General features: G+C 34.4%; 1 protein-coding gene across 1 annotated transcript in view; it reads right to left on the bottom strand.

Moving 5' to 3' along the window:
• Positions 1–24,586, bottom strand: part of LOC145241657 (chymotrypsin-like protease CTRL-1) — a 43,598-nt gene that overhangs the window by 4,585 nt on the left and 14,427 nt on the right. The window contains exons 2-5 of the mRNA XM_080104792.1: positions 19,915–19,930; positions 15,660–15,843; positions 10,145–10,269; positions 5,560–5,694 (exon numbers count right to left, since the gene is read on the bottom strand). Coding sequence (XP_079960918.1) covers positions 5,560–5,694; positions 10,145–10,269; positions 15,660–15,843; positions 19,915–19,930 — 460 coding nt within the window. The remainder of the gene's footprint in view (positions 1–5,559; positions 5,695–10,144; positions 10,270–15,659; positions 15,844–19,914; positions 19,931–24,586) is intronic.

The raw sequence follows: 24,586 nt of genomic DNA, 5'->3' as shown, positions 1-24,586 counted from the left end.
ATATGCATATATATGTATATATATGCATATATATCTCTCTATATATGCATATATATGTATATATATGCATATATATGCATATATATGTATATATATGCATATATATGTATATATATGTATATATGTATATATATGTATATATGTATATATATGCATATATATATGTATATATATGCATATATGTATACATATGTATATATATATATGTATATATATGCATATATGTATATATATGTATATATATGCATATATGTATATATCTGTTTATATATGCATATATGTATATATATGTATATATATTCATATATGTATATGCATATATATATGCATATATGTATAAAGATGTATATATATATTCATATATGTATATATATATGCATATATATGCATATATATTCATATATGCATATATATATGTATATATATGTATATATATGCATACGTATATGTATATATATATATGCATATATATATGTATATATGCATATATATGTATATATATGCATATATATATGTATATATATGCATATATATGTATATATATGCATATATATATGAATATATATGCATATATATGTATATATATGAATATATATAAGTATATATATGCATATATATGTATATATATATGGATATGTATCGAGGATCAGGAATGGGTATGTTTGATCTGGCAGATAGGTGGTTCATAAAAATCGTGGGGTCTGTGTTCGCGCCTGCCCCAAAAGTATGGAAATAAAAAATGAACAACAACAACAAAAAAAACGTTCACAAGGGTTTTTAATATAGATGTACACAAGAATACTTTGATAATATGTTTCAACTTTAATAGGGATGGTATAATAAAATTGTGGGGTCTGCGTTCGCGCCTGTACTCCATTGAAATATGGCACAAACTTTAACGAACACTTTTGATATCTATTTGCGAAAGTATACTTTGATAATTATGTTTCAGTTTGAAGAAATATGGTATAATAAAATTATTAGGTGTTCGTTCGCGCTGACCTCCATAGAATGTAAATATGTCACAAAGTTTAACAAGGTTTTTAAATAATAAATAATGTTTAATAACACGTTAACTTTAATCTTAATTCACATTAGCTTTTATTTATTTTTTTAGTTGAATCATATTGTGTCGAATAAATTCACCTCATAAATTCACGTTTTTATTAAAGTGAAAGCCAAAAAAAAAAAAACAATAGTCGGAACTTTAAACAATTCTCGACACAAATTGTGCATAACTCTGTTTTTTTTCCTTCTCCACGTGCACGTGGCAATCTTTCGAAAATAGATAAATAGATAAATAATAAAATATAAGAACATTACTTTTTATCATGTAAAAGCAGGAAAAATTCCTGCTCACGTGATTACGTTTCTTTTTAAAAACATTTACATAACCTTTTTATTTTTATTTATATATCTGTTTAAGCTTTTTGGTCAGTGTACTAGAATGAATTCAGTAGATTACAATCCTTTCTGTGTGTTCTTTACATTACAATAGTACAAACCTGAATACGAAGGTACAATACTACACCGTTCAATACTATAAAACTGAACGAAGCTGTTCTGCATGAAAAGGGCGCCATTTTCTTCTCATTCATATTTATATCAATTCTTTCTTTAAAAAACTAAAGTAATTACGTGTTTACTTTTTTGATGTCCCATTTTGCTGTTCTGAATTATTTTACTAAAGAAAGTAAAGCTTCATTATTTGTCAAAACTGTTGTTGTTGCTTTGTTTGTTATTTCGTTAATATTATTTAGTAAGAGTGTTTAGCAGAAAAGCCAACGAACGACTACCCTAAAAAATAAATATACAAGAAATAAATGTTACCATAGTCAGTAAAAGTTCAGTTCATGTTTTTTTTTGTTTTGAAATATTTTTTAATTTAAATTTGAGGCGATAACTACTTAAATGAATTTTTATATAAACTACACATGCCATAATCGAATATTCCTCAAGCATAAAATAACGGAAAACATTAAAATATGTTTATAAATATTCCTTATGTTGGCGGAACTCTCTTAAATTGTTAACACAGAATGCTCAGGTGCCTCTCCTTCAAATGGAAAACGGGGCTCTCCATTTAAAAGTCGCTGTCATTTGATTTTTTTAAAACCTGTTCCTGAATTGAAAAAAATTTTTTTTTACAAACTACTTAAAAATACAAACCAACGAACTTTTCTACCATAAAAGTAAATCTTATTGACTATGGTAACATTTATTTCTTGTATATTTATATATATATATATATATATATATATATATATATATATATATATATATAACATATCTCTTTGTAAGGAAACATCATTTTGTTGGTCACTCTTGGCTACGAATGGAAACAAAGTTGATATAAAAATATATTTTCGCGAAAATTATCTTTACTTTCATCATATTTTGCTTAGGGTAAAATTTTTGAGTATCAAAACCTATCTCTTTACAACTACCTCCTTTTCATAACCTATCATACTTTCATCAATCACAATCCATTTTATGTAGGCTCTTTTTGAACCCAGTCAACGACGGGTACTTCTGCTAGTATATATATATATATATATGTATATATATATATATATATACATGTGTGTGTGTGTGTGTGTGCTCACATATGCACCCATAAATAAGTTTTTGTTTCGCCGTCGTCTTATATACTTTAATCCTTCCCAAGTGCCACCATTACTGATCATCGAGGTGCTGTCTCATCTTCCAGCTACAATTCATTAATCCTTATCCTTGAGTTGCTTCCGGGCCTTGAGAAGCGCTTACCCCTATGTAAAAACAAACAAACAAACAAAAAAAACGCATGTCCATACATACAAATCCACGTATACATCAATACGTATATACTTTTTTCTTCTTTTGTTTAGTTATTTGTTTATTTGGCGCTTTATATAATTTCATAGTTAATGTCATTATTTTAAGCACGATGTTCTGAATTTTGGAGATACAAGTTTGTTATTCCTATTATTTGGGTTTATCGGCCTACTGTTCTAATTTTTAGTGCCATTTTCATAACGTCTTGGTCGATGTAACCTCCGACCTTCTTCAAGTGCATCTTGTCGAACTCGGAAATGTTTCTGTCGGACTCGGGAATTTGGACGGAACGTCGAACGGAACATTTAATTACTTCACTGCTGTACAGAGCGCAAATGAGACCACTGAATGGTTCAAAACAGCAATGGAAGCACATGTTCCCATGCGGAAATTTTATAGCAAGCCCCACTCTCCCCAATGGTTTACTTCGACTTGCGCAACTGCCATTGCTCAAAGGCAGCATGCATACCGCAGATTTAACCGACATAGGTCCAGTTCAAACAAACAGAAGTATATAGAAGCTAGAAGTAACGTTAAGAAAGAAATAGCGACAGCTAAGAGAGAATTGACTGAAACCACTAAAAAACTCATCGAAGCACAAAAATGAGGAAATCGTAACTTCTGGAAAATCTACAACAGTGTAGAAAATAATGGGCAATCAACAATTCCCCCACTAACCAACAATCACGAGGTTGTTTGCTCAGCAAGCGACAAGGCTAATATGCTTGCCAGCCGGTTTGCCTCAAACTCCACACTGGAGCCTACCAACCACCCCTGCCTTTGCGGACAGACGCCCTGCTAGACGATCTAAAAATCACCCCTGCTATCATAAAAAACCTTGACACTTCAAAACCATGTGGACCTGATCTCATCCCAGCTGTGCTATTAAAAAGGTGCTCAGCCGAAGTAGCCCCAGTTCTCTCCAAACTCTACAACAAATGCCTTAATGAATCATGCTTTCCGGGCTGTTGGAAAACTGCTTCTGTGGTACCAATATTTAAGAATTCTGGTGAAAGAACTGACCCATCAAATTATCGCCCCATTAACCTCCTCCCACTTTTTGCCAAAATATTTGAGACCATAATTATCCATGCTCTAGTCCGACACCTTACAGATGCTAAACTTCTGACTGACAAACAATATGGATTTAGACATGCCCGTTCCACAGCTGACATCCTCACTGTAATCTCTGAACGTATATACCATTCACTGGACAAAGCGGGGGAGGGCAGAGCGGTAGCTCTAGATATATCTAAGGCTTTTGAAAGGGTATGGCACAAGGATCTCCTCAGGAAAATTAAATCATACGGTATCACTTTACATAATTAAATCCTTCTTAGATAAGAGAAAAATCCAGGTTATCCTCGACGGTCGTACATCTAAACAGTGTGATATAAATGCGGGAGTGCCTCAGGGGTCTATCCTTGGACCTCTGTTATTCCTAATATTTATTAATGACCTCCCCGACAAAACTGCCTCTGAGATGGGTATATATGCTGATGACACTACACTCTATAACAGGCATGACAGGAAAACAAGTGAACACATATCTAAAGAAATGGCAAAAACACTAGAGGATGATCTCCAATCTGGAGTGGAATGGGGACATAAATGGATGGTCACATTCAATGTTGCCAAGATTAAACTGGTTTCCTTCAATAATTACAAGAAACCTTCTCTGCCACCAATAGCAATGGCCAGCGACTCCCTGTCTGAGAGTACATCTTCCAAACTCCTCGGCCTAACGTTCACAGGAAACATGAGTTGGAACAATTATATTGAAAACATTGCCAGGGCCGCTGCGAAAAAGGTAGGCTCTCTCTACCGTGCTAGAAAACTGCTGACACCTGAAAGTATCATGTACCTCTATAAGGCCACCATTGGCCCATGTATGGAGTATTGTTGTCACATTTGGGCTGGTGCATCTGCTACTAGTCTCTGAATCTGATAGGCCCTGAACTGGCATCTAAGTTTCAGCCTCTGTCCCATCGACGAAACGTTGCATCCCTCTGCCTGTTCTACAAGTATTTTAATGGTGAATGCTCTGACGAAGTGCAGACACTGGTGCCTCCACGACGTAGACACCCTCGACAAACCCGACAGGCAGCTAAATCCCACCCCCACACAGTAGAGGTCCCTAGATGTAAAAGATCTTTCTACTCCAGTAGTTTCTTCCCCAGAACCGCTAGACTCTGGAATTCCATTCCAAGTTCCTGCTTCCCCAACTGTACTGCCACGCAGAAGTCCAAGTGCAACGTGAACCGACATCTTGCTGCCCAAATCCCAACATAGTGCCCACAGTAGTTGCTGCCCCTGATAGTAGCCCCCTAAACCAAAGTGGCAATGCGCCTTGTTTGGGGTGAAAATGTAAAAAAAAAAAAAAAAAAAAAAGTAGCATACTTTCTTTCTTATCAGTCATGACCGGATAGAGATCTTAAGTAATTTGCAATTATATTTTTCGGTCACCCACACTGAGAATTGAACCTTCAACCTTCCGGAGAATATCATTTTCACAATTGCTTTTTCCAATCAACGTAAGGACTCGTGTAGAAGTTTTTTGAGTACTAGAAAAAAAAAATCAGTTGCAATTGGCACCGGACTTCTTTGGGAGTGAATAGGAGTAAAATAATAATAATAATAATAAAAAATGAATAAATAAAAACAGAAAAAAAAAACGATAAAAAAAAGACAAAAATAAATAAAAATAAATAAAAATTAAACACGGAGAAAATATTTTCTACTCACATCCAGTTTTCCCCCATCCGGCAGTAACGCATGTTTTGCCTTCAAATGAGTCAGAAGCCCTTGCCATAGCAATGGGTCGAATACAACCAGTGAATGGAATTGGTCTCGCTAAAGTCAGCATGGCTACATCATTATCTGCCCAATAAAAAAAAAAGAATAAAACACATTTATATGTTTAGTCTTGGAAGTTTTTCAACTTTAAAAAATATATATATATATATATATATATATATATATATATATATATATATATATATATATATATATATATATATATACTAGCATTTCAGCCCGTTTGGAGGTGTATGTTGAGCAAAAAAAAAACGGTCAATTTTTTAACTTTGACCCCTATTATGATCCCTTAACATTTAGTGTTTTTGGCTCAAATCAAATTATTAAGTTAGATCCATGTCCAAGGAACCTATATCTAAAATTTCAAGTGTTTAGACCCAAAATTGTTGGAGGAGTTTGGTAGAGTTCTCAAAGGTCAAATCGTTGAACTTTGACCCCTTAACAGCCCAATTTCTGGCCGAAAACCGATCACATAGACTTTCCCAAATCTCAGTACCCTGTATATCAAATTTCGCGTCTGTAGACTGAAAATTGACAGAGTTATTGCGTAGGGAAATGTACACAGACAGACACACAGACACGTTTACTTTTATAGATATACTAACATGGGTGCGCGGCCTTGCCAGAGTATTTGGAGGTGTATGCTGAGCAAAAAAAGAAAAAGAAAAACAAATAAAAAAAAACGGTCAATTTTTTACCCCTATTATGACCCCTTAAAATTTATTGTCTTGGGCTCAAATCGAGTTATTAAGTTAGATCCATGTCTATATCTAAAATTTCAAGTGTTTAGACCTAAAATTGGCGGAGGAGTTTGGTAGAGTTCTCAAAGGTCAAATCGTTGAACTTTGACCCCTTAGTAGCCAAATTTCTGGCCGAAAACCGATCACATAGATTTTCCCAAATCTCACTACGCTGTATATCAAATTTCGAGTCTGTAGACTGAAAATTGACAGAGTTATTGCGTAGTTATTGCGTAGGGAAATGTACACAGACAGACACATAGATACGTTCACTTATATATATATACATATATATATATATATATATATATATATATATATATATATGTAATTATCACTAAAATTATTTATTATTACTATAATTATTTTTTTTTCATACCTACAGACATTAGCGTTTCATTCTTTCGGGAATCATTAGTGCAAGGAGTCACGATTATCACCGGTCGAGAGATTCGGACCCGGCCACAAAGCCATCTCTGACTGCATTAGCAAGGAACTCAAGTTATATATATATATATATATATATATATATTTTTTTTTTTCATGAGTTTTCATTTCGGTTTCGATTCAAGCTAATGCACCCAAGTCATATGGATATATTTTGTTTATTTTTGAAATCGCAACTTTATAATATATAAAAATCGATAGAACATCACCTCTATAATAATATATACGAAATTTGCAAGAATTAAAGTATCATATTTAAGCGTGCTTTACGACCGGGCTTTGCTGGGTGTTCGTATTAGCTTGGATAAATACTTTGGCAGTTTTAACGAAAAAGCTACAATAATATCAGAGCGTCGTAATTTACACTGACCATCTACAGAATGCCAACTTCAATATATTACATATGAATGAGTCCCTGTGGAATTTCCACAGATCTCCCTTGTTATTATTATTATTATTATTATTATTATTATTGTTATTATTATTATTATTATTATTTCAGTCACTAGTTCTCACACTGTTCATCATCAGAGACTGCTCACTGATAACAACAGGTGGTGTTCCCAGAATTTGGGTAAGAACAGGTCTCCACAGATTTGCCTTTCACCTCGTTCAATAAACTTGGAAAATAAATTTGCGTAATCGCAATAATCGTTTACTGTTGATTTCTCGCTGGCAATGGTCATTGGTCTTTTCTGAAATTCGGGTGGCAATAAGCGTCTCCAAAGTCCCAGTCTCCTTATCCAGTGGAGGTCGCGCAAGTGCTTTCACTCCTCGGTCTTTTCATCCTCCTTGACCCTTCGATTATTCGATATGTACCAGACGGTGCCAGCATTATAATTTTTTTTGTGGGGGGGGGGCTATAGGATTGAAGGGGGGGGGAGAAAGGAAGTGAAGAGGAAGGTGAAGAAGGAAGGAAGGTGTAGAGGAAGAGGAGAGGGGGGAAGAGGGAGGAAGAGGGAAGAGGATAAGAGTGAGCAGGGGAAAGCGTAGTCAGCCTACAACTTGGCAGTTTCAGTTTTCTTGATTTTATTTTTATTTTACTTTTGTTGCACTTTCTATATGACTGGTATACGATTGCCATTCATGTAGATTGTTATTTACTCACTAGAAGTAGTCACAACGGCCATCAAAGATTGCTCTTTTGAGAACAACTCGTTGTTTTCTGTGGAGTCCGAGGGACAATAAGTCTCCTCAGATTTTTAGCATTCTCCACCTCTTTTGATAACCTTTGCATCAGAATTTACGCTATCGCAACAGCTGCTTATCATTGACCAACGAGTCTTCACTAGGATTTGGATGGCAATAAGCCTTCCATCCGGTCCCAGTCCTCTTTCACTCAATCAACGGAGCTCTGGCTAGTGCTTTATCTCCTTGGTCTTTCCATCATTCTTGACCCTCTTCACTATTTGGTGTTGTGCCCGTTCATGGTCACTGTCTCCCTCACACACACACACACACACACACACACACACACACACACACACACACACACACACACAAAAGGGAGCATTTTAGTGTAGTTTTCATGATTCCATGTGATGTTTCTTTATGCTTTACATTTGTAGCTGTTTCTGCGTGTCCGATTTGTGTCTGCAGTTTATGTGTGGTATTTGTCTCCGCACTCAAGGGGTTTCCTTAATATTTCTGATTTTCATTACTGTTATCGGTTGTATCGGTTGTATCTCCCTCATTCTATTTTTTTTTCAATTTTTTTCGGTATTGTTCTTCGCGCTTATTATTATTATTATCATTATTATGTTTATTATTATTATTATTATGTTTATTATTATTATGTTTATTATTATTATTATTATGATTATTATTATTATTATTATTCTGATTATTATTATTATCATTATTATGATTATAATTATTATTATTATTATTATTATTATGATTATTATTATGATCATCATTATGATTATTATTATGATTATTATTATGATTATTATTATTATTATTATTATGATAATTATTATTATTATTATGATTATCAGTCTTATTATTATTATTATTATTATTTTGATTAATGTAATTATTATTATTATGATTATTATTATTATTATTATTATGATTATTATTATCATCATTATCATTATTATTATGATTATTATGATTATTATGATTATTATTATTATTATTATTATGATGATTATTATGAATATCATTATTATTATTATTATTATTATTATTATTATTATTATTATTATGTTGTTGTTGGTGGTGGTGGTGCTGGCGCTGGTGGTGTTTTTTTTGTTTTGTTTTTTTTTACTAATGTGTTCCGTACATTTCGAATGGAACAGTATGTATTAAATACCTAGGAGTTAAATTTAAAATCAGCCGTAAACGCTTTCCGTCTGAACTATGTGAAAAACAAAATTTAAAAAATATATGGAAATGATACAAATCAGCTAACGAAATAATTACAAAGCACTCTCCAAAAGTAAGACCTCCTATTTGTAATCGGCATGGATTGATTGAAGGAGATTGCAAATTGCATTCTTATGCATTCATGACCTTAAAGTTTCATCTCTTTATTGCAGATATTGACCGTGTGAGACTCTACGGAAGCAAGCCCTTTCAACATATTACTTTTATACATAATATATTTAGGTTATATATTTATTTAATGACTGTTCCCTTATTCTTAACCGTTTATTGAAATCACAGTTTATACGCAACCCGGCAGCTAACTATACATATTACGATTACGTATACTAAGTTTCAGGAATAGCAGACTGTCGCAAAAACGAACACCTCAGCTTGCACCGAAATGGCTGACTTCGCATACAAATAGCATGAAAACAGAGTGTCTTGACATAACGTCCTATTAAATTGGCTTCCTTTTATTCGATTTCACAATACTTTTAGAAAAGCTTGCGAAATAGTCCTTGCCAATACGCGTATAATACACATACACGAAGATTCTATTCATAGATTTCTAAACACGAACACCGTTAACACAGCTATTATACAATGACGGACCACTACGCTAGATTTCGTCACGTGGTCGGATTTTTTTGTTTGTTTCGTTATTACTATGCAGTAATTTGAAAATAAAATGCTAATTAATTTTACGAGGAAGCTATAACATAAAAGAGAGTTGTATGTGTGTATGCGTGTGTATGTCCATCTAGAAAGGAATAGGCTGAGCATAGGAGGAAGATAGGTTTGGGAGTGGGAGTGAAAAACAGGGATGAGTAAAAGAAAGAGAGGTAGAGAGATAGAAGTTTAAATAGAAATGCTACACTTTTGCCCCGGGTAACAGCGGGTTGCTCTACTAGTGAGTAATCAACGAAAAATAAAAAAGGACTAATACGTACGTAATGCTTTTGGTGACGTGTAAAAGCTTGGATGAACGGCAATGTTAGTAACCTGGCCGACGTATTTTGGCATTTGGTTGTAATTGGATCCCATGTTGACCAGAATCCTTTGCACACCGGAAGCGCTATTAAGGAAAAGACGGGGAAAACAACCAGTTTAAAATCATCGACGCGCAATATAATCAAAGTGCAGTATCTGTTATGTGCAGAGTCAGTGAAATCTTTTAAACTGAGCAAATGAAACTTTTGATTCAAATTCAATATCTTTTCTCGGGTAGCTTCATTTTCTCCACAAAAAAAAAAAAAAAACATCAACTGATTTTGTGTTTAACTCTGATCTCGTGAGCAGGGTGGGGGAGGCAAGTATTTAATTGTAAATATCATATCATTACCGGGTAGAAGACTGTATTGTTAGTATCATAAAATCTTAACCCTTCCCCCGAGGACTGCCATTTAGAGATAATATTCTCATCACTTTTATCTGTTGTACCAAGCGGAGACCGGTGCAAACGGAGACTTAACGGCATAATCATGTTCCATCATATAACCGAAGTTAAGCAACGTTTAGCCCGGTCAGTACAAAAATGAGTGACCATTTTGGAATTCCAGGCGCTGTATGTGCTATCCGCTTATCTTGGCATTGTTTACAGACTTGAGCCTCTCCTTGCCACTGGATCCGAGTAGTTCCGATTCGGGAGAGGTTAGGGTTAGGGTTAGGGTGGAGAGGTGTGGTTGGAGATTGCGCAGTCCTTGCTCACAATTACATGCGCAGCTGCCCTTACAGGGGTGCCCATTGTCTCCTGAGACTGAACGGAGGCTTGATAAACATTAATTATATACCCTTTAAGATATTAATTTACACACTCTTTCAGATTATTAAAGCATCCTTCATATTTTTCTGGAATATTTTTACATATGTTGACCTGAAAACGACCTTCTTTAGTCAACAGAAAATAAGACATCTTTCATCATGATAATTCTCGCCCTTATACAGCACTGTCGACTAAATATCTCCTATGAGAATTTTGCTCGGAAGTCTTTCCCCATCATGCGTATTCTCACGACCAAGCTCTCTTAGATTATCATTTATTTTAAGGATTACAAAAACCATTTAGATGGACATAGGTTAATATCACAAGAGGAGATTGAGCATGAGTTAGATTCATTTTTAGTCGCGTGCAAGCGACTCTATAAGTCACTCCATCGGTCGGTCTGTCGGTCTGTCCGTAACACTTTTGTGCTTGGCCTTTTTGTTTAAGATCAAAGGTCTGTTGTTAATAGATGCTGTTCTTAGCCTTTTAAGTTTTTCTTGGCCTTTTAGCCGAGATCAAAGTGTAGCATCTGTTTCGGCAGATACTGCAAACAAAGACCATATGTGGGGGGTAACTCCACATATCGGACCTTGGTCAATGTAGAGGAAACCCTTCATACCAACAGTTACTAATCCAGCTCCCATTTCCCACCTCTCGGGAGCTGGTCCCCCCATTTCCCTCCCCCCCCCTATCTCCACATTAAAAAACGGCCTTGTGCCTAATTTGCTCAGTGGGGAAGCAAATAAATACAATCTGTTTCGGCAGATACTGCAAGCAAATACCATATGTGCGGGTAACCTCACATATCAGACCTTGGTCAATATAGGGGCAACCCTTCATACCAATTGTCACTATCCAGCTCCCCTACTCCCCGGGGAGTTGGTCTCCATTTTCCCTCCACTCCTCACATTAAAAATCGGCCTTGTACCTAATTTGTTCGATGGGGGAGCAAATAAATACCCTTTTCTTGGTCTTTTGGCCAAAATCAAAGTGTAGTATCTGTTCTTACTCCATGCTGTACTTATATTTGTAACTTTTCCTTGGCCACATAGCTAATATAGCGTTTCAAATTCCGTAAATCAAATAATTTTTGTGATATAAAGTGGGGATCACTTTTCTGTATTAATTTAATGTAAAATGATCACCCACTTTACAAACTGTCAATCTCAAGGCCATTCAAGTCATTCTCCAAATGATTCAAGTTGTTTTTGAAGGATTTCAGTTATTTTTTAAGCATTCAAGTCATTCTTAAGGTCATTCAATTAATCCTAAAGTTCATTAAAGTCATTCTAAGTCATCATTTACTTTTTATTTATTTAAGTCATTTCAGCCCATTTTTCGGTCATTTTAGTTTATCTTTAAGAATTTCATGTCAATCCTACATTCACGCATTCATTCATTACATGGGAGCACGCGACTAATGGCTATCGGCCCTGTTCATATTAATTACCGATTAATAGAAAATATAATCTCGACAATTATATAAATGCAACTTTGGCTCTGTGTGTGTGTGTGAGTTCGTTCCTTATAGACACCGAAACGGCTGAACAGATTTTCTTTTAAATTTAGAGAACTTTAGTGTATAAGTCTGGTAGCGATCTTAGTTAAGTTTTCTTTCAGAATACCCCCGATAATTACTGATAATCAATAATCGAAACCGTTATTTTAATTTATCTATAATCGATAAACCCATTTTTTCCATGTCGTCGCTTAGCAACAATGATAGAACTACGGGCCGTGAAAATTCTACTGTGGGCAAGTTGATAGCATGTTTTTTTTGTATTTTTTTTGTATGACATAATCTGTAGGTTCAAACCTGCACGTAAATTTGCTAATGTTTTTTTTTTCGTTAACTGGAAAGAAGTTTATAAAAAATAAATTTCTAAAAGAAACAGTATGGTTCTCTAGAGTGCAATGTAGAATATCATATATTTTAGACTAAGTTACTGCATGGAGGGATGTGAAGCTTCCTCCCGGGTCATCTCACGGATTTCGATGACAATAAAAATATAGGAGTGTGGAATATTCGTTCATCACCATTCAATCCCGGGCAACGTCGTGTCTTCCTGCTAGTATAATATAAATACTATAAATTTTTTTTTACACAGTGGTCACCACTTATCAAGGCCCAGAAGCCACTCAGGGATAAGGGTTATTGCAAGTATATTACGTTAGTGTGGAGATTTGATGAAGTGTTTAATTAAGGGGGCGGTTCATTAGGAATTTGTTAACGTTGGACTTGAACACATCCGAGTTGTAGTAAGGTGGGAAGCAGGCAGACGGAACAGAGTTCCACAGGCGTGCAGTTCTAAGAAAGAAGCTTTGTTCATGGAATCCACGTTTTGATTTAGGCACAGATAAAGAGTGGGGGAAATTTTTCACAGTGGATTCGGCTAGACGGGTGTTTTTGGTAAAAGATTGGCGAGGGGGGACCAGAGATTGGAGTTCAGACGAGCACCTGCCATGGAAATAACGATAAAACAAGGATAGGATCGCAACGTCTCTTCTGTGGGAGAGAGGTTGCAGGGTAGAGAAAATATATAATAATACAAGCGTACGTGAACGATCATATCATCTTATTAATTTTCATAGAGATATTTGAACATTACAGATAATTATTCAAAAACTGTAAATAATATGATACCATGACTACAGACCAGATGCTAAATTATCCCCTTTCTAAAAAGGTGGAGATAATGCTTGAAAGGATGTCATATTGAGAACAGAATATAAACTATACTAACCTCCTTGAGAGATAATACATTAACTTAAAGCAGTATAATAAACTGAATAAACTGAATTGGATATTAAAAAATAGTAACAGTTTAGTTTCAGTTTCAGACATTGAAGTAATATTATAGTCGCGACACCAGATAGATATATACATAATCTATTATATAAAGGCAAGATGTCTGTGTGTTAGTGTGTGTGTGTGTGTGTGTGTGTGTGTGTGTGTGTGTGTGTGTGTGGTGTTTATGTCTACTAAAACCTTTCATCATTCGCATCGGACCAAGTTAAAACTGATACCATCTGAAAGAACCATGTCTCGGACGTACAATATGTGAAAATTAGAAAAAAAAAAATTATCTGCGTGGTCAATTGGACCATTTCTTGCAAGGAGGGTCAATTTTCGCGTCGCGATTTTCGCAAGCCACGCACGCGTAGCAAACTGAAAGCATGTTTAAAAACCGTTATTCTTCAGTGTCAAGACGTCATAAGTCGTCGTGGTTGTGCTAGCTTTTTTTCCCCCTTCTTTTACTTTTCCGCGTTTGAGATTCGAGACGGCCTACCGCGGGTTTTTTTTTTGCGACTGCATGGGCACTCACTGCTATTTTAATTGAAAGGAAAGTTGTTTTGATTCATTTATGTTTTGAAGGGAGGGAGAGAGGGAAGACCAGCGCACGGGCTGCCGGAATATCTGGTGGGGAAGTTGTCACCTACTTCGTTTTTTTTTTTGGGCGATTCCGTTCTTTTCTGGGGATTGCTCAATATATTTAGTACACCAGCTGTGTCTAAACCAAACTTCATAGTCATCCGGGCAACGTCGGGTATCGATGCTAGTTTACTATAAGGGACATTTTCTCTGCGTGTCTGTTCACTTGTTTGTCAGTGACAATTTTCTTTTTAAATAGGAGAGCTTAAGTTTATAGATAATAAATTACCAACAAATATAGCAGATGTCATGAGCGCAAATCGAAACCGATCGACGAAGAGTCAACACCGTGATGATCAGTAATGGTGGAACTTGGGTAGGTTTAATTGTTTAAGAGGGCGGCTCAACAAGGACTTGTTTACATTAGACTTGATAACGTCATGTTATAGTCAGCTGGGAAGCAGCCCTACTCTATTGCGTTCCACAGACAGACAGCACTAGGAAAGAAAATTGGCTCATAGAATTTTCGTTTAGTTTTAGGCACAGGTAGAGAGTAAGGGAAATTGTTTGTAATTGTTGTAGCTAGACAAGTGTTTGCGCAAAGAGCTTAGATAAAATTTATCGAGCCCCTGTCATGAACATAACGATAGAGCTGAGATAGAGCCACAATGTTTGTTCTGTTAGGTAGAGGAAATAGGGAAGCGAAAAGTTCCTCGTCTTCCGAAGAGAGTAGACAGGGGATTTTACTTAATATCTGGCAGTACATTCTACAATCATATTCTATATATCTATAAAAGTGACAATGTGTGTGCGTGTGATAGGACACTCCTCAACCTATATACTCAACGAATTTTTGATCTACACCCTTGAAATTTGGTATATAGGATATTCAGACATGTAAAAACTTTCAGTCTGTTTTCATCCGGGCAAAGGGCTGTTAAGGGGTCAAAATTAAAACCAAATTAAAACGTGGTGGGGAGGGTCATCGAGCATTTATCTGTTTGTCCATTGTTTCACGAATGCGCATGCGTGAATCGTCCATGTGACAGATTCATTATGTTAAGAATAAGTAGGTTTGAAAACACTTGTTAAAGACAGTGGCAAGCTGGGCTAATGGTTATCATACTTGGGTCATCGTCTGTAGGTTTTGGTTCCGATCTCAGCTCGAGTATTTTGTTTTATTTACAAGATGTGAACTGTTTAGAAAAAAACACATTACTCGCCTGTACATGTCTCAGTTTCTGTATGTATTAAAATATAATATTTAAGCGTATTTTATGATCGGGCGACGCTAGGTGGCCTGTTAGTTCTTAATAAAATTTGAACTTACACGCAATGAGCAGCTGTAATAACGTGTGTCGCATCAATGATGGTACCGCCACATAGAAATCCTCGCATATTCTTCGTGATCATCAAGGAAACAATAGAAGGGAATTCGCATCGACCTGCCGATCGGCCAGCTACAATGTATGACATGTTCCTTGCTACCAAAAGATCTTCGATTTTCTTTAAGTCTATAAAAATAGAACAAGAAGTTTAATTAAGCAATATATATATATATATATATATATATATATATATATATATATATATATATATATATATATATATATATAATATATATATATATATATATATATATATATATATATATATACTTGTTTATTGTTATATAAACATGGTCACATCCTGCTGCTACAAATAGCCACTTTTTTAAATAAAAAAACAGATATCATCAGGCAGCGACTTGACTATTCAAAAGTTCAATGAATAATAATAAAGTAATAATAAATGTTATTCATTGAACTTTTGAATAGTCAAGTTGCTAAGTCAAGTAACAATAAACAAGTATTATCAGCTCTTTTTATTGGGCACTATCTAACAACCTCGTTGAATTCATTAGTCCATTACTTTTGAATAAAAAACCCAGAGTATATATATATATATATATATATATATATATATATATATATATATATATATATATCATTCTAAACACAACAATATTCGTAGATGTTACTATCTTGATAATACTAAGCCATCATTGTAAATGCTTTTTCTGATGAAGAAACTTAAAAAAAAATATTAGTCGAAATATCAGTTCTTCCACATGTGTTGATTTGTTTTAATCCTAACATTCTTTCTATTGTTTTCGCAAATATTAAATGGTAAATGGTATTTTTCATGTGAAAGCATTAATAAATATTAGGCGTATATTAATTTCTTCAAGCATGTCTCCGTATTGAATTTTATTTGCTATATATTCTCTATTTATATGCTATCTATTGTTTGTGGACATTCCAAACACCTTTTCTCCTGAAGAAGCTTAACAAATATGAGTCGAACTATCGTAAACTTAACAAATGTCTCCGCGTTATTATGATAACGTCTTAAAAGCTAGGCATATGTACATATTAAAAGTTAGGCAAATGTACGTATTAAAAGTTAGGCAAATGTACGTATTAAAAGTTAGGCAGATGTACATATTAAAAGTTAGGCAGATGTACGTATATATATATATATATATATATATATATATATATATATATATATATATATATGCTAAACAACATTTTCTCATGAGGAAACTTAAGAAATATGATAAATGTAGATGTATGTCTGTGTGAAAATATTTAACCGATAAATTCTTAAACTACTGGTCACATAACACTGAAATTAACAGGAAATATTAATCATACGCCGAGAATGATTTATGACAAGTAAATCTTTGTTTGGATGGATAAAGCGTATAGAAATACATTGGCAAGTTGAAATGCAAAAATGTTCATTTCAACTTGCCAACATATTTTTATTACTTTTGTGCATGCGCAAATTCATTCATAGTGTGAAGTAGTTTTATTTTAAATCTTTCTCATCTATCTGTTGATAGCTCAAACAGTAAGGAACATGTCTGGAGGACTAAATGTTGATTTTTATTTCTCTACATTAGTTTTGTTTTACCAATCCACTATTTTTTTTTTCTGTATGTAACCCAACTGTGGATTGGAGAGCGAACAATTCTTGCCTAGAAAAGAATAACTCTGTTGTGCATAATTCTTTACAGTTAATTAACAACGTTAAATATAAAGAATAGTTTCCCTTTTATTTTCTCATTAGCAATGAACAAAAATATTAATGTTGAAACTATAACGAGATAAAAAAAAATAGATTAAAATATCGTAAAGTAAAATATTGGAAAATGTAAGCAGTAAGTCATAAAAGAAAATGACGCATTAAAAGAGAATACAAAACCAGCTGTAAAATGGTCATTACCAAAGATAACGGTGGTGAATCGCTTATTATCCATGTATGTATGTTATACATATATATATATATATATATATATATATATATATATATATATATATATATATATATATATATATATATATTATGAAACATGTCCTCTCCTCCTTAATTCGTGGTAATTTTTCTTTGTTTATTATGGAGACATTCATTTAATTCTCGCATTTCTTTTTAATTTTACTTATACATTATCTCGTTACATTCTTTCTATATTTTTTCCGGAAATATTAAACAACCTTTTTTTCCTCTGATGAAGCTTTAATTAATATGAGGCGAAATATCGAGTTCTCGTCAAAGTTATCCGTGTTGATTTTATTTGTCCTGTTTTCATTTTTATTTTATTCATTTGTTCCGTATTCTATGTTTTATATGCAGTCAAACTGTGAATAGAAGAGAGAACAATCATTGGCAAGAAAAATATGAACTCCTTTACGCAAGTTTCTACACAATGCAATAACAAGGAATCGCACTCTGTATTATTTCTCATTAGCACTTCAGGACAAACTTGGTCAGCAAAAATATTAATGTTGAAACTATAAAGAGATAAAGGAAATATGACATTAAAATATCGTAAAGTAAAATATGGGAAAGCGTAAATACTAAGTAATAAAAGAACATGGCATACAGGTAAATGGATATACGAAAGAAGCGGAGTCACCACTTATTAAGGCAAAAGGCCGTTCGAGGATAAGGATTAATAATTGTACAGTGGGCAATGGGGCAATGTCGTAGTAATTGTTTGTGGAAATTTGGCAAATTAGATTACTTAAGGGGAACAGCTAATCAAGAACTTGTTTACATTGGACTTGAAAACAACCATATTGAAGTAAGCAGGAAAGCAGGCAAATGGAAAAGAGTTCCACAGGTGTGCAGTTCTAAGAAAGAAGCTTTGGTCATGGAATCTATGTTTAGGTTTAGGCACAGATAAAGAGTGGGGGAAATTATTGATAGTGTCTTCAGCTAGACGAATGCTTCTCGTGTAAGTTTGGCGAAGGGGGACCATAGATTGAAGCTCAGAAGAACACTTCTATTAAAAGAACATAATTTAATTGTAGACACAAAGTAATCCTCTCACGCCATAGAAACAACTCTTATAATAATTAATACATATATTCTCAATCAATGAATTACATAACAAAAACACGCTTATTTCATTTCAGTTACACACCTATATTTGAATTTTAACGGACATGGTTTTCTAGAAAGAATATTAACTGCATCATATCTTCTCAAAATATATTAACGACTATACAACGTTATTAAAAATCTCCCTCTCTTTAACAATGCAAGCTACTCCACTTTTTTTGAATTTCCAATGTCTTTTTCCGTTTCTAAAAGTGAACAGCGTCACACTTTTCACAAAAAAAATTGTACTGGTGTTTCTGTTATCTTAATTTCATTCATCCAGAAGAAATCTCCAAATAAAGACGAAACATTGAAGAACACATAACTCGGTTTTGTTCTTTTTTATTTCTCTATTTCGTTGGAATACTATTTCCATTATTTTCATCATATATATATATATATATATATATATATATATATATATATATATATATATATATATATATATATACATACTTGTTTTTCTCTATAACATGCCCTTTTCTCATAAGAAAGCGTTCATAAATATTAAATATTACGAGAAATATTGATATACAAGCATGTCATCGTAGTAACTTTTATATGATTATTGGATTAATTAGAGGTGTTCATTTAATCCCCATGTTTGTTTTTTTAGTTCAACATATATGCTCGTTATTTTCACCTGCTCTAATCTTTCGAAAATATTAAACAACCTTTTATCATGAAGAAGCTTTAACTAATATGAAGCGAACTATCGATTTTGCTGGCAAATGTCTCCGTGTAGATTTTTATTTGTTCTATATTATATTTTTTATTTGATCCATATGCTATTTTTTGTATGTAACCAAACTCTACCGGTAAGAGAGAGAACACTTATTGCCGAGAGAAAGAATGATTCTATTATGAAGGTTTCTTCAAGTTGTTAATAATAATGTTAAATCAAAGAATCGCATTCTCGTTTGTTTCTCATTGCACATATTTAAGGGAAAATATTAACATTGAAACTATAACGGGATGGAGGAAATATTACATCCAAATATCGTAAAGTAAAATGCAGGAAAATGGAAATAGCAAGTAATAAAAAAAAACACATACAAATAAATGAAAATAAGAAAAAGAAACTGGAAAACGGCCATTGCCAAAAAAATGCAGAAAGAGACAACACAATGAAAAAAAGAGAAAAATATACTTACCAAGGGTTTCTGTGTCCTAAAATAATAAAAATATTACATACATAAAATCAATTCATAATGTGACAATTCGCCTCCTTAACAGGGTAAATAGGCGCACATATTTACAGTAAAAGCTAGCCAGATATACGTATTACTAGCTAGGTAAAGTATTTGTTACCAGCTAGCTAGATGTACGTACTAAAAGCTAACCAGATATACATATTAAAAACATTTCAAATATACGTATTAAAAGCAAGGCAGATATCTATATATCTATAAAAGTGAAATTGTCTGTGTGTGTCTGTGTGTGTACAGTTCCCTATCAATCTACTCTTTCAATTTTCAGTCTACAAACTAGAGATTAGATATAAGGGGTATTGAGATTTGGGAAATCTTTTTAATCGGGGTTTGTCCAGAAATTGGGCTGTCAAGGGGTCAACGTTCAACGATTTGACATTTGAAAACTCTACCAAACTTCTCCGCCAATTTTGAGTTAAAACACTTGAAATTTTAGATGTAGGTTACTTAGACATGGACCAAACTTTATAATATGATTTGAGCGCAAGACAATAAATGTAAAGGAGTCAAAATTGGGGTCAAAGTTTTAAAAAAATTAACCTCTGCGGTCCTTACCAAATTACTCAGCCAATTTTTGGTCTAAATATTTGAAATTTTACATAAAGTGTATTCAGACATAAGGCAAGCTTTTTAATCGTTTTTTGAACGAAAATTTGGCTGCCAAGGGTTCAAAGTTCAAAAGATTTGACGTTTGCAGTCTCTAGCAAACTATTCAGCTAATTTTGTATTTAAACATTTGAAATTTTAAATAAAACGTATTCAGACATTCAGCAAGCTTTTTAATCAGTTTTGGGGCAAAATATTGTCTTCCAAGAGGTCAAAGTTGAAAGAGTTGACCTGTGCAGATTCTACTAAACTCCTCCACCAATTTTAGGTCTAAAAACTTGAAATTTTAGATGTAGGTTACCTAGACATGAGTCAAACATAAAGTTATGAACAGTACACAGGGCCCAGCAAAACGAGGTTGAACTGCTAGTACGTATTAAAAGCTGGGCACATATATGCATTAAAAGCTAGCCAGATATACGCATAGCATTAAAAGCTAGTCAGATGTTCATATTAAAAGCTAGCCGTATATACGTATTAAAATCTAGGCAGGTATATGCATTAAAAGTTGGGCAAATGTACGTATTAAAAGCTAGGCAGATGTACATATTAACAGCTAGGCAGATGTACATATTAACAGCTAGGCAGATGTACATATTAACAGCTAGGCAGATGTACATATTAAAAGCTAGGCAGCTGTACATATTAACAGCTAGGCAGCTGTACATATTAACAGCTAGGCAGATGTACATATTAACAGCTAGGCAGATGTACATATTAACAGCTAGGCAGATGTACATATTAACAGCTAGGCAGATGTACATATTAAAAGCTAGGCAGATGTACATATTAACAGCTAGGCAGATGTACATATTAACAGCTAGGCAGATGTACATATTAACAGCTAGGCAGATATACGTATATAAATGAAACAACTAAAAAAGTGACATAAAAATATAATTTCTAATTATTCATGAATTTGAGGCGCGATAAAATACGTTTCTACTAAAAACATATTAGTAGAATTATTGATTCATGCACGAATGTCGGAAAGTGTACGTAGCAAAGTTGTTTTTATCTTTTCCACCGACGGAATAAGTCAGTCACTCGGTCACAGCGAGATACAGTGTTTTGCAGGTCCAGGGCGACCTGCTGTGTATGAATTTGTGTTAATCGGCACTTGCTGTATAACCTCCGGTGAGAAGTTAATCTACCAGAAGAGTCTTGTTCTTCTCCGTCGTCTCACTTCAGTAGACACACAGCGGTCATTAATCAAGAAGTTATTTTCTCTCGCGGATAAATGTCAATGCTAGTCAAAGCTGCGCACTGGCTAATTAGCTTTCTGAGTGCATTAATTTCATCTATTCCCTGAACAACTTCTTCAGTCTCTTTGGGAATCACAGTCGAAGCAACAAGAAAATAAACGCTTCTTTTTTCCTGTTCATATCCACTGGATGCTCCAGCGTTTGTGATCTTAGCGTAAAGACAATTGTTGACTAACTCGCCATGTAGATCGTCCAACTCTTCGAGTTAAATAAACCCTCCCGTTGTTCTGTTTAAAAATGGTTTTCTTTTTCCTTCTGTGCGACATTTTAGTTTACTGCTAATACGACGAGTGTTCGAAAAGTAATGTCTCCTATTTTTTTTATTCCATCCAAATGGATCAAACTGCATTTTTATAATGATAAAACGTATGCATTTATGACCGGAAAGTTTCACCGTTCTGCTGCAGATAGTGACGGTGTGAGACTCTAAGAAAGAAACCTCTGTCATAGTTGTGCGTCATAAGCAGATATATTAATCCTCAATTTTTTTTAGTCAACAAAAACAGGAGGCCTTACTTTTGGAACGATCCTCGGATCTCTCATTTCCATAAACAGGATTGCTATAATCTGTTCTAGTGAGTCAAACGAGCACAATTTTCTCATATCTAGTAGTCGCATACTTGTGGATGCACCCAAGAAAGGACTAGTTGCAACTCTACTCTGACCATCACAACCGAACCGTTGCCCGACTCTCATCAGGAGGAGGTGCTGCAACTTTAAAACATTTAATTAATGAGCTTTTATGAAATCGGTTTTAATACGATGATTGTTAAAACCAAAATCGTTGTAACCCAACCGATTTTATGCAGTTAAGCCCGTAAACAAAATCCCGGCATCAAGGAATAGATTGATAGCAACAAATAGTGTATTTCATCGTTAGTTACAATTGTTTCAAGACTATTCGGACAAATTCAAACCTCATGTCGTTTGAAAATTTTCACAAGAACAACCTTTCGTCAGACGTATAGAATAAAAACACTTTAACAATAAACAGTATAGAGTCCATTTTCCTTACGTGGAAAAAGCATGGGAAAATATTTTACATGCATATATATATATATACTAGCAGGGGTGCCCGGCGTTGCTCGGGTGTTTGGAGGTGTATGCTGTGCAAAAAAAGCAAAAAAACAAAAAAATGGTTAATTTTTTAAAACTTTGACCCCTATTATGACCCCTTAAAATTCATAGTTTCGGGCTCAAATCACTTTATTAAGTTAGATCCAGGTTCAAGGAACCTATATCTGAAATTTCAAGTGTCTAGACCCAAAATTGTCGGAGGAGTTTGGTAGAGTTCTTAAAGGTCAAATCGTTGAAATTTGACCCCTTAATAGCCAAATTTCTGGCTGACACCCGTCACATCGATTTTCCCAAATCTCAGTACCCGGTATTCTAAATTTCGAGTCTATAGACTAAAAATTGACAGAGTTATTGCGTAGGGAAATATACACAGACACACAGACAGACAGACACGTTCACTTTTATATATATATATATATATATATATATATATATATATATATATATATATATATAATGAACCCTTTTTCGGGATCAACAGCCAACTAGCACCGTGTGTGTTTGTGTGGATGTATGTGTGTATTGGGGTGGAGAGGGCTCCCGTAAGCCGTGGTGAAGGCAACCTTTCTAGGAGAAGAAAATCTCTGATTAAAAAAAAAAACATAAAATGGGAAACCAGTACCCGCATTAAGCTGGTCTGCAGTTTAATTTGTTGACGGCTATCTTGCTCTTGCTTGTTGCTGGATCTCAACATTTTGAACCGAGAGAGAGATTTAGCTGTCGTACAAAGCTAAGACTCTGTAACATCATCTGTGTATAGATACTTCCTGAGGCATTTGTCTATTAAAATGGTCCTGTGGCGATGGAAGTCATTTTTGGGCTCATAGACTTTAAGTGTCTGAGGGAGTGGCACTCATCTGACAAGACGTTGCAATCATCAATCATCATATATATATATATATACACTCAAACGCAAACCGTTCCCGCAGTCCGTATTACGTGTGTATACGCAAAACGTACACAGCAAAAGTCTATGCGAAATCCTACACTAAAATCGATTTTTCCGTCAAGCTGGGGAATCCCCACGTGAAATACAGATTTAGTTCTTCAAGTTAACACCAGCTGGCAGTAGTTCTTACTCCCTTAGTGAACAGGATGACGGCTCCAAAAAAAGCATCGTGTTACTGAACAGGATGTTCTTCGTCATGTTTGGATACTGATGACGAACTTTCGTCTCTATCGGGGAGTGATAGATCGGATGATAATGAGGATGGTAGAGATAAAGATTATTTAATAGGGTTTTCCGATTTAGACAATTCTGATGGGCAATGCATGCACTTACATGGAGTAAAATGATGGAAAAATGAGTGTGAACAGACGATTACGACAAATGACGTTTTTGTCCGAAAAAATGCTGTGAAAGGTAAAAACATTTTAATTCCGGGCTTAAGTAGTCAATGTTTGTAGCTTATCCTTAAACACGTTTACACTCTGATCCCTTTTTTTTTACACAGTGGTCATCATTTATCAAGGCCCGGAAGCAACTTAGGGATAAGGGTTATTGCAAGTACAGTACGTTAGTGTGGAGATTGGATGAAGTGTTTACTTAAGGGGGCGGTTCATTAGGAATTTGTTAACATTGGACTTGAAGACATCCAAGTTGTAGTCCGGAGGGAAGCAGGCAGACGGAACAGAGTTCCACAGGCGTGCAGTTCTAAGAAAGAAGC

Source organism: Euprymna scolopes, chromosome 20, assembly GCF_053919585.1.
Source record: "Euprymna scolopes isolate OS-2025 chromosome 20, ASM5391958v1, whole genome shotgun sequence".
NCBI classification, from domain to species: domain Eukaryota; kingdom Metazoa; phylum Mollusca; class Cephalopoda; order Sepiida; family Sepiolidae; genus Euprymna; species Euprymna scolopes.
The sequence above is the reverse complement of the archived record's forward strand: the minus strand, read 5'-3'. Positions and strand labels throughout refer to the sequence as shown.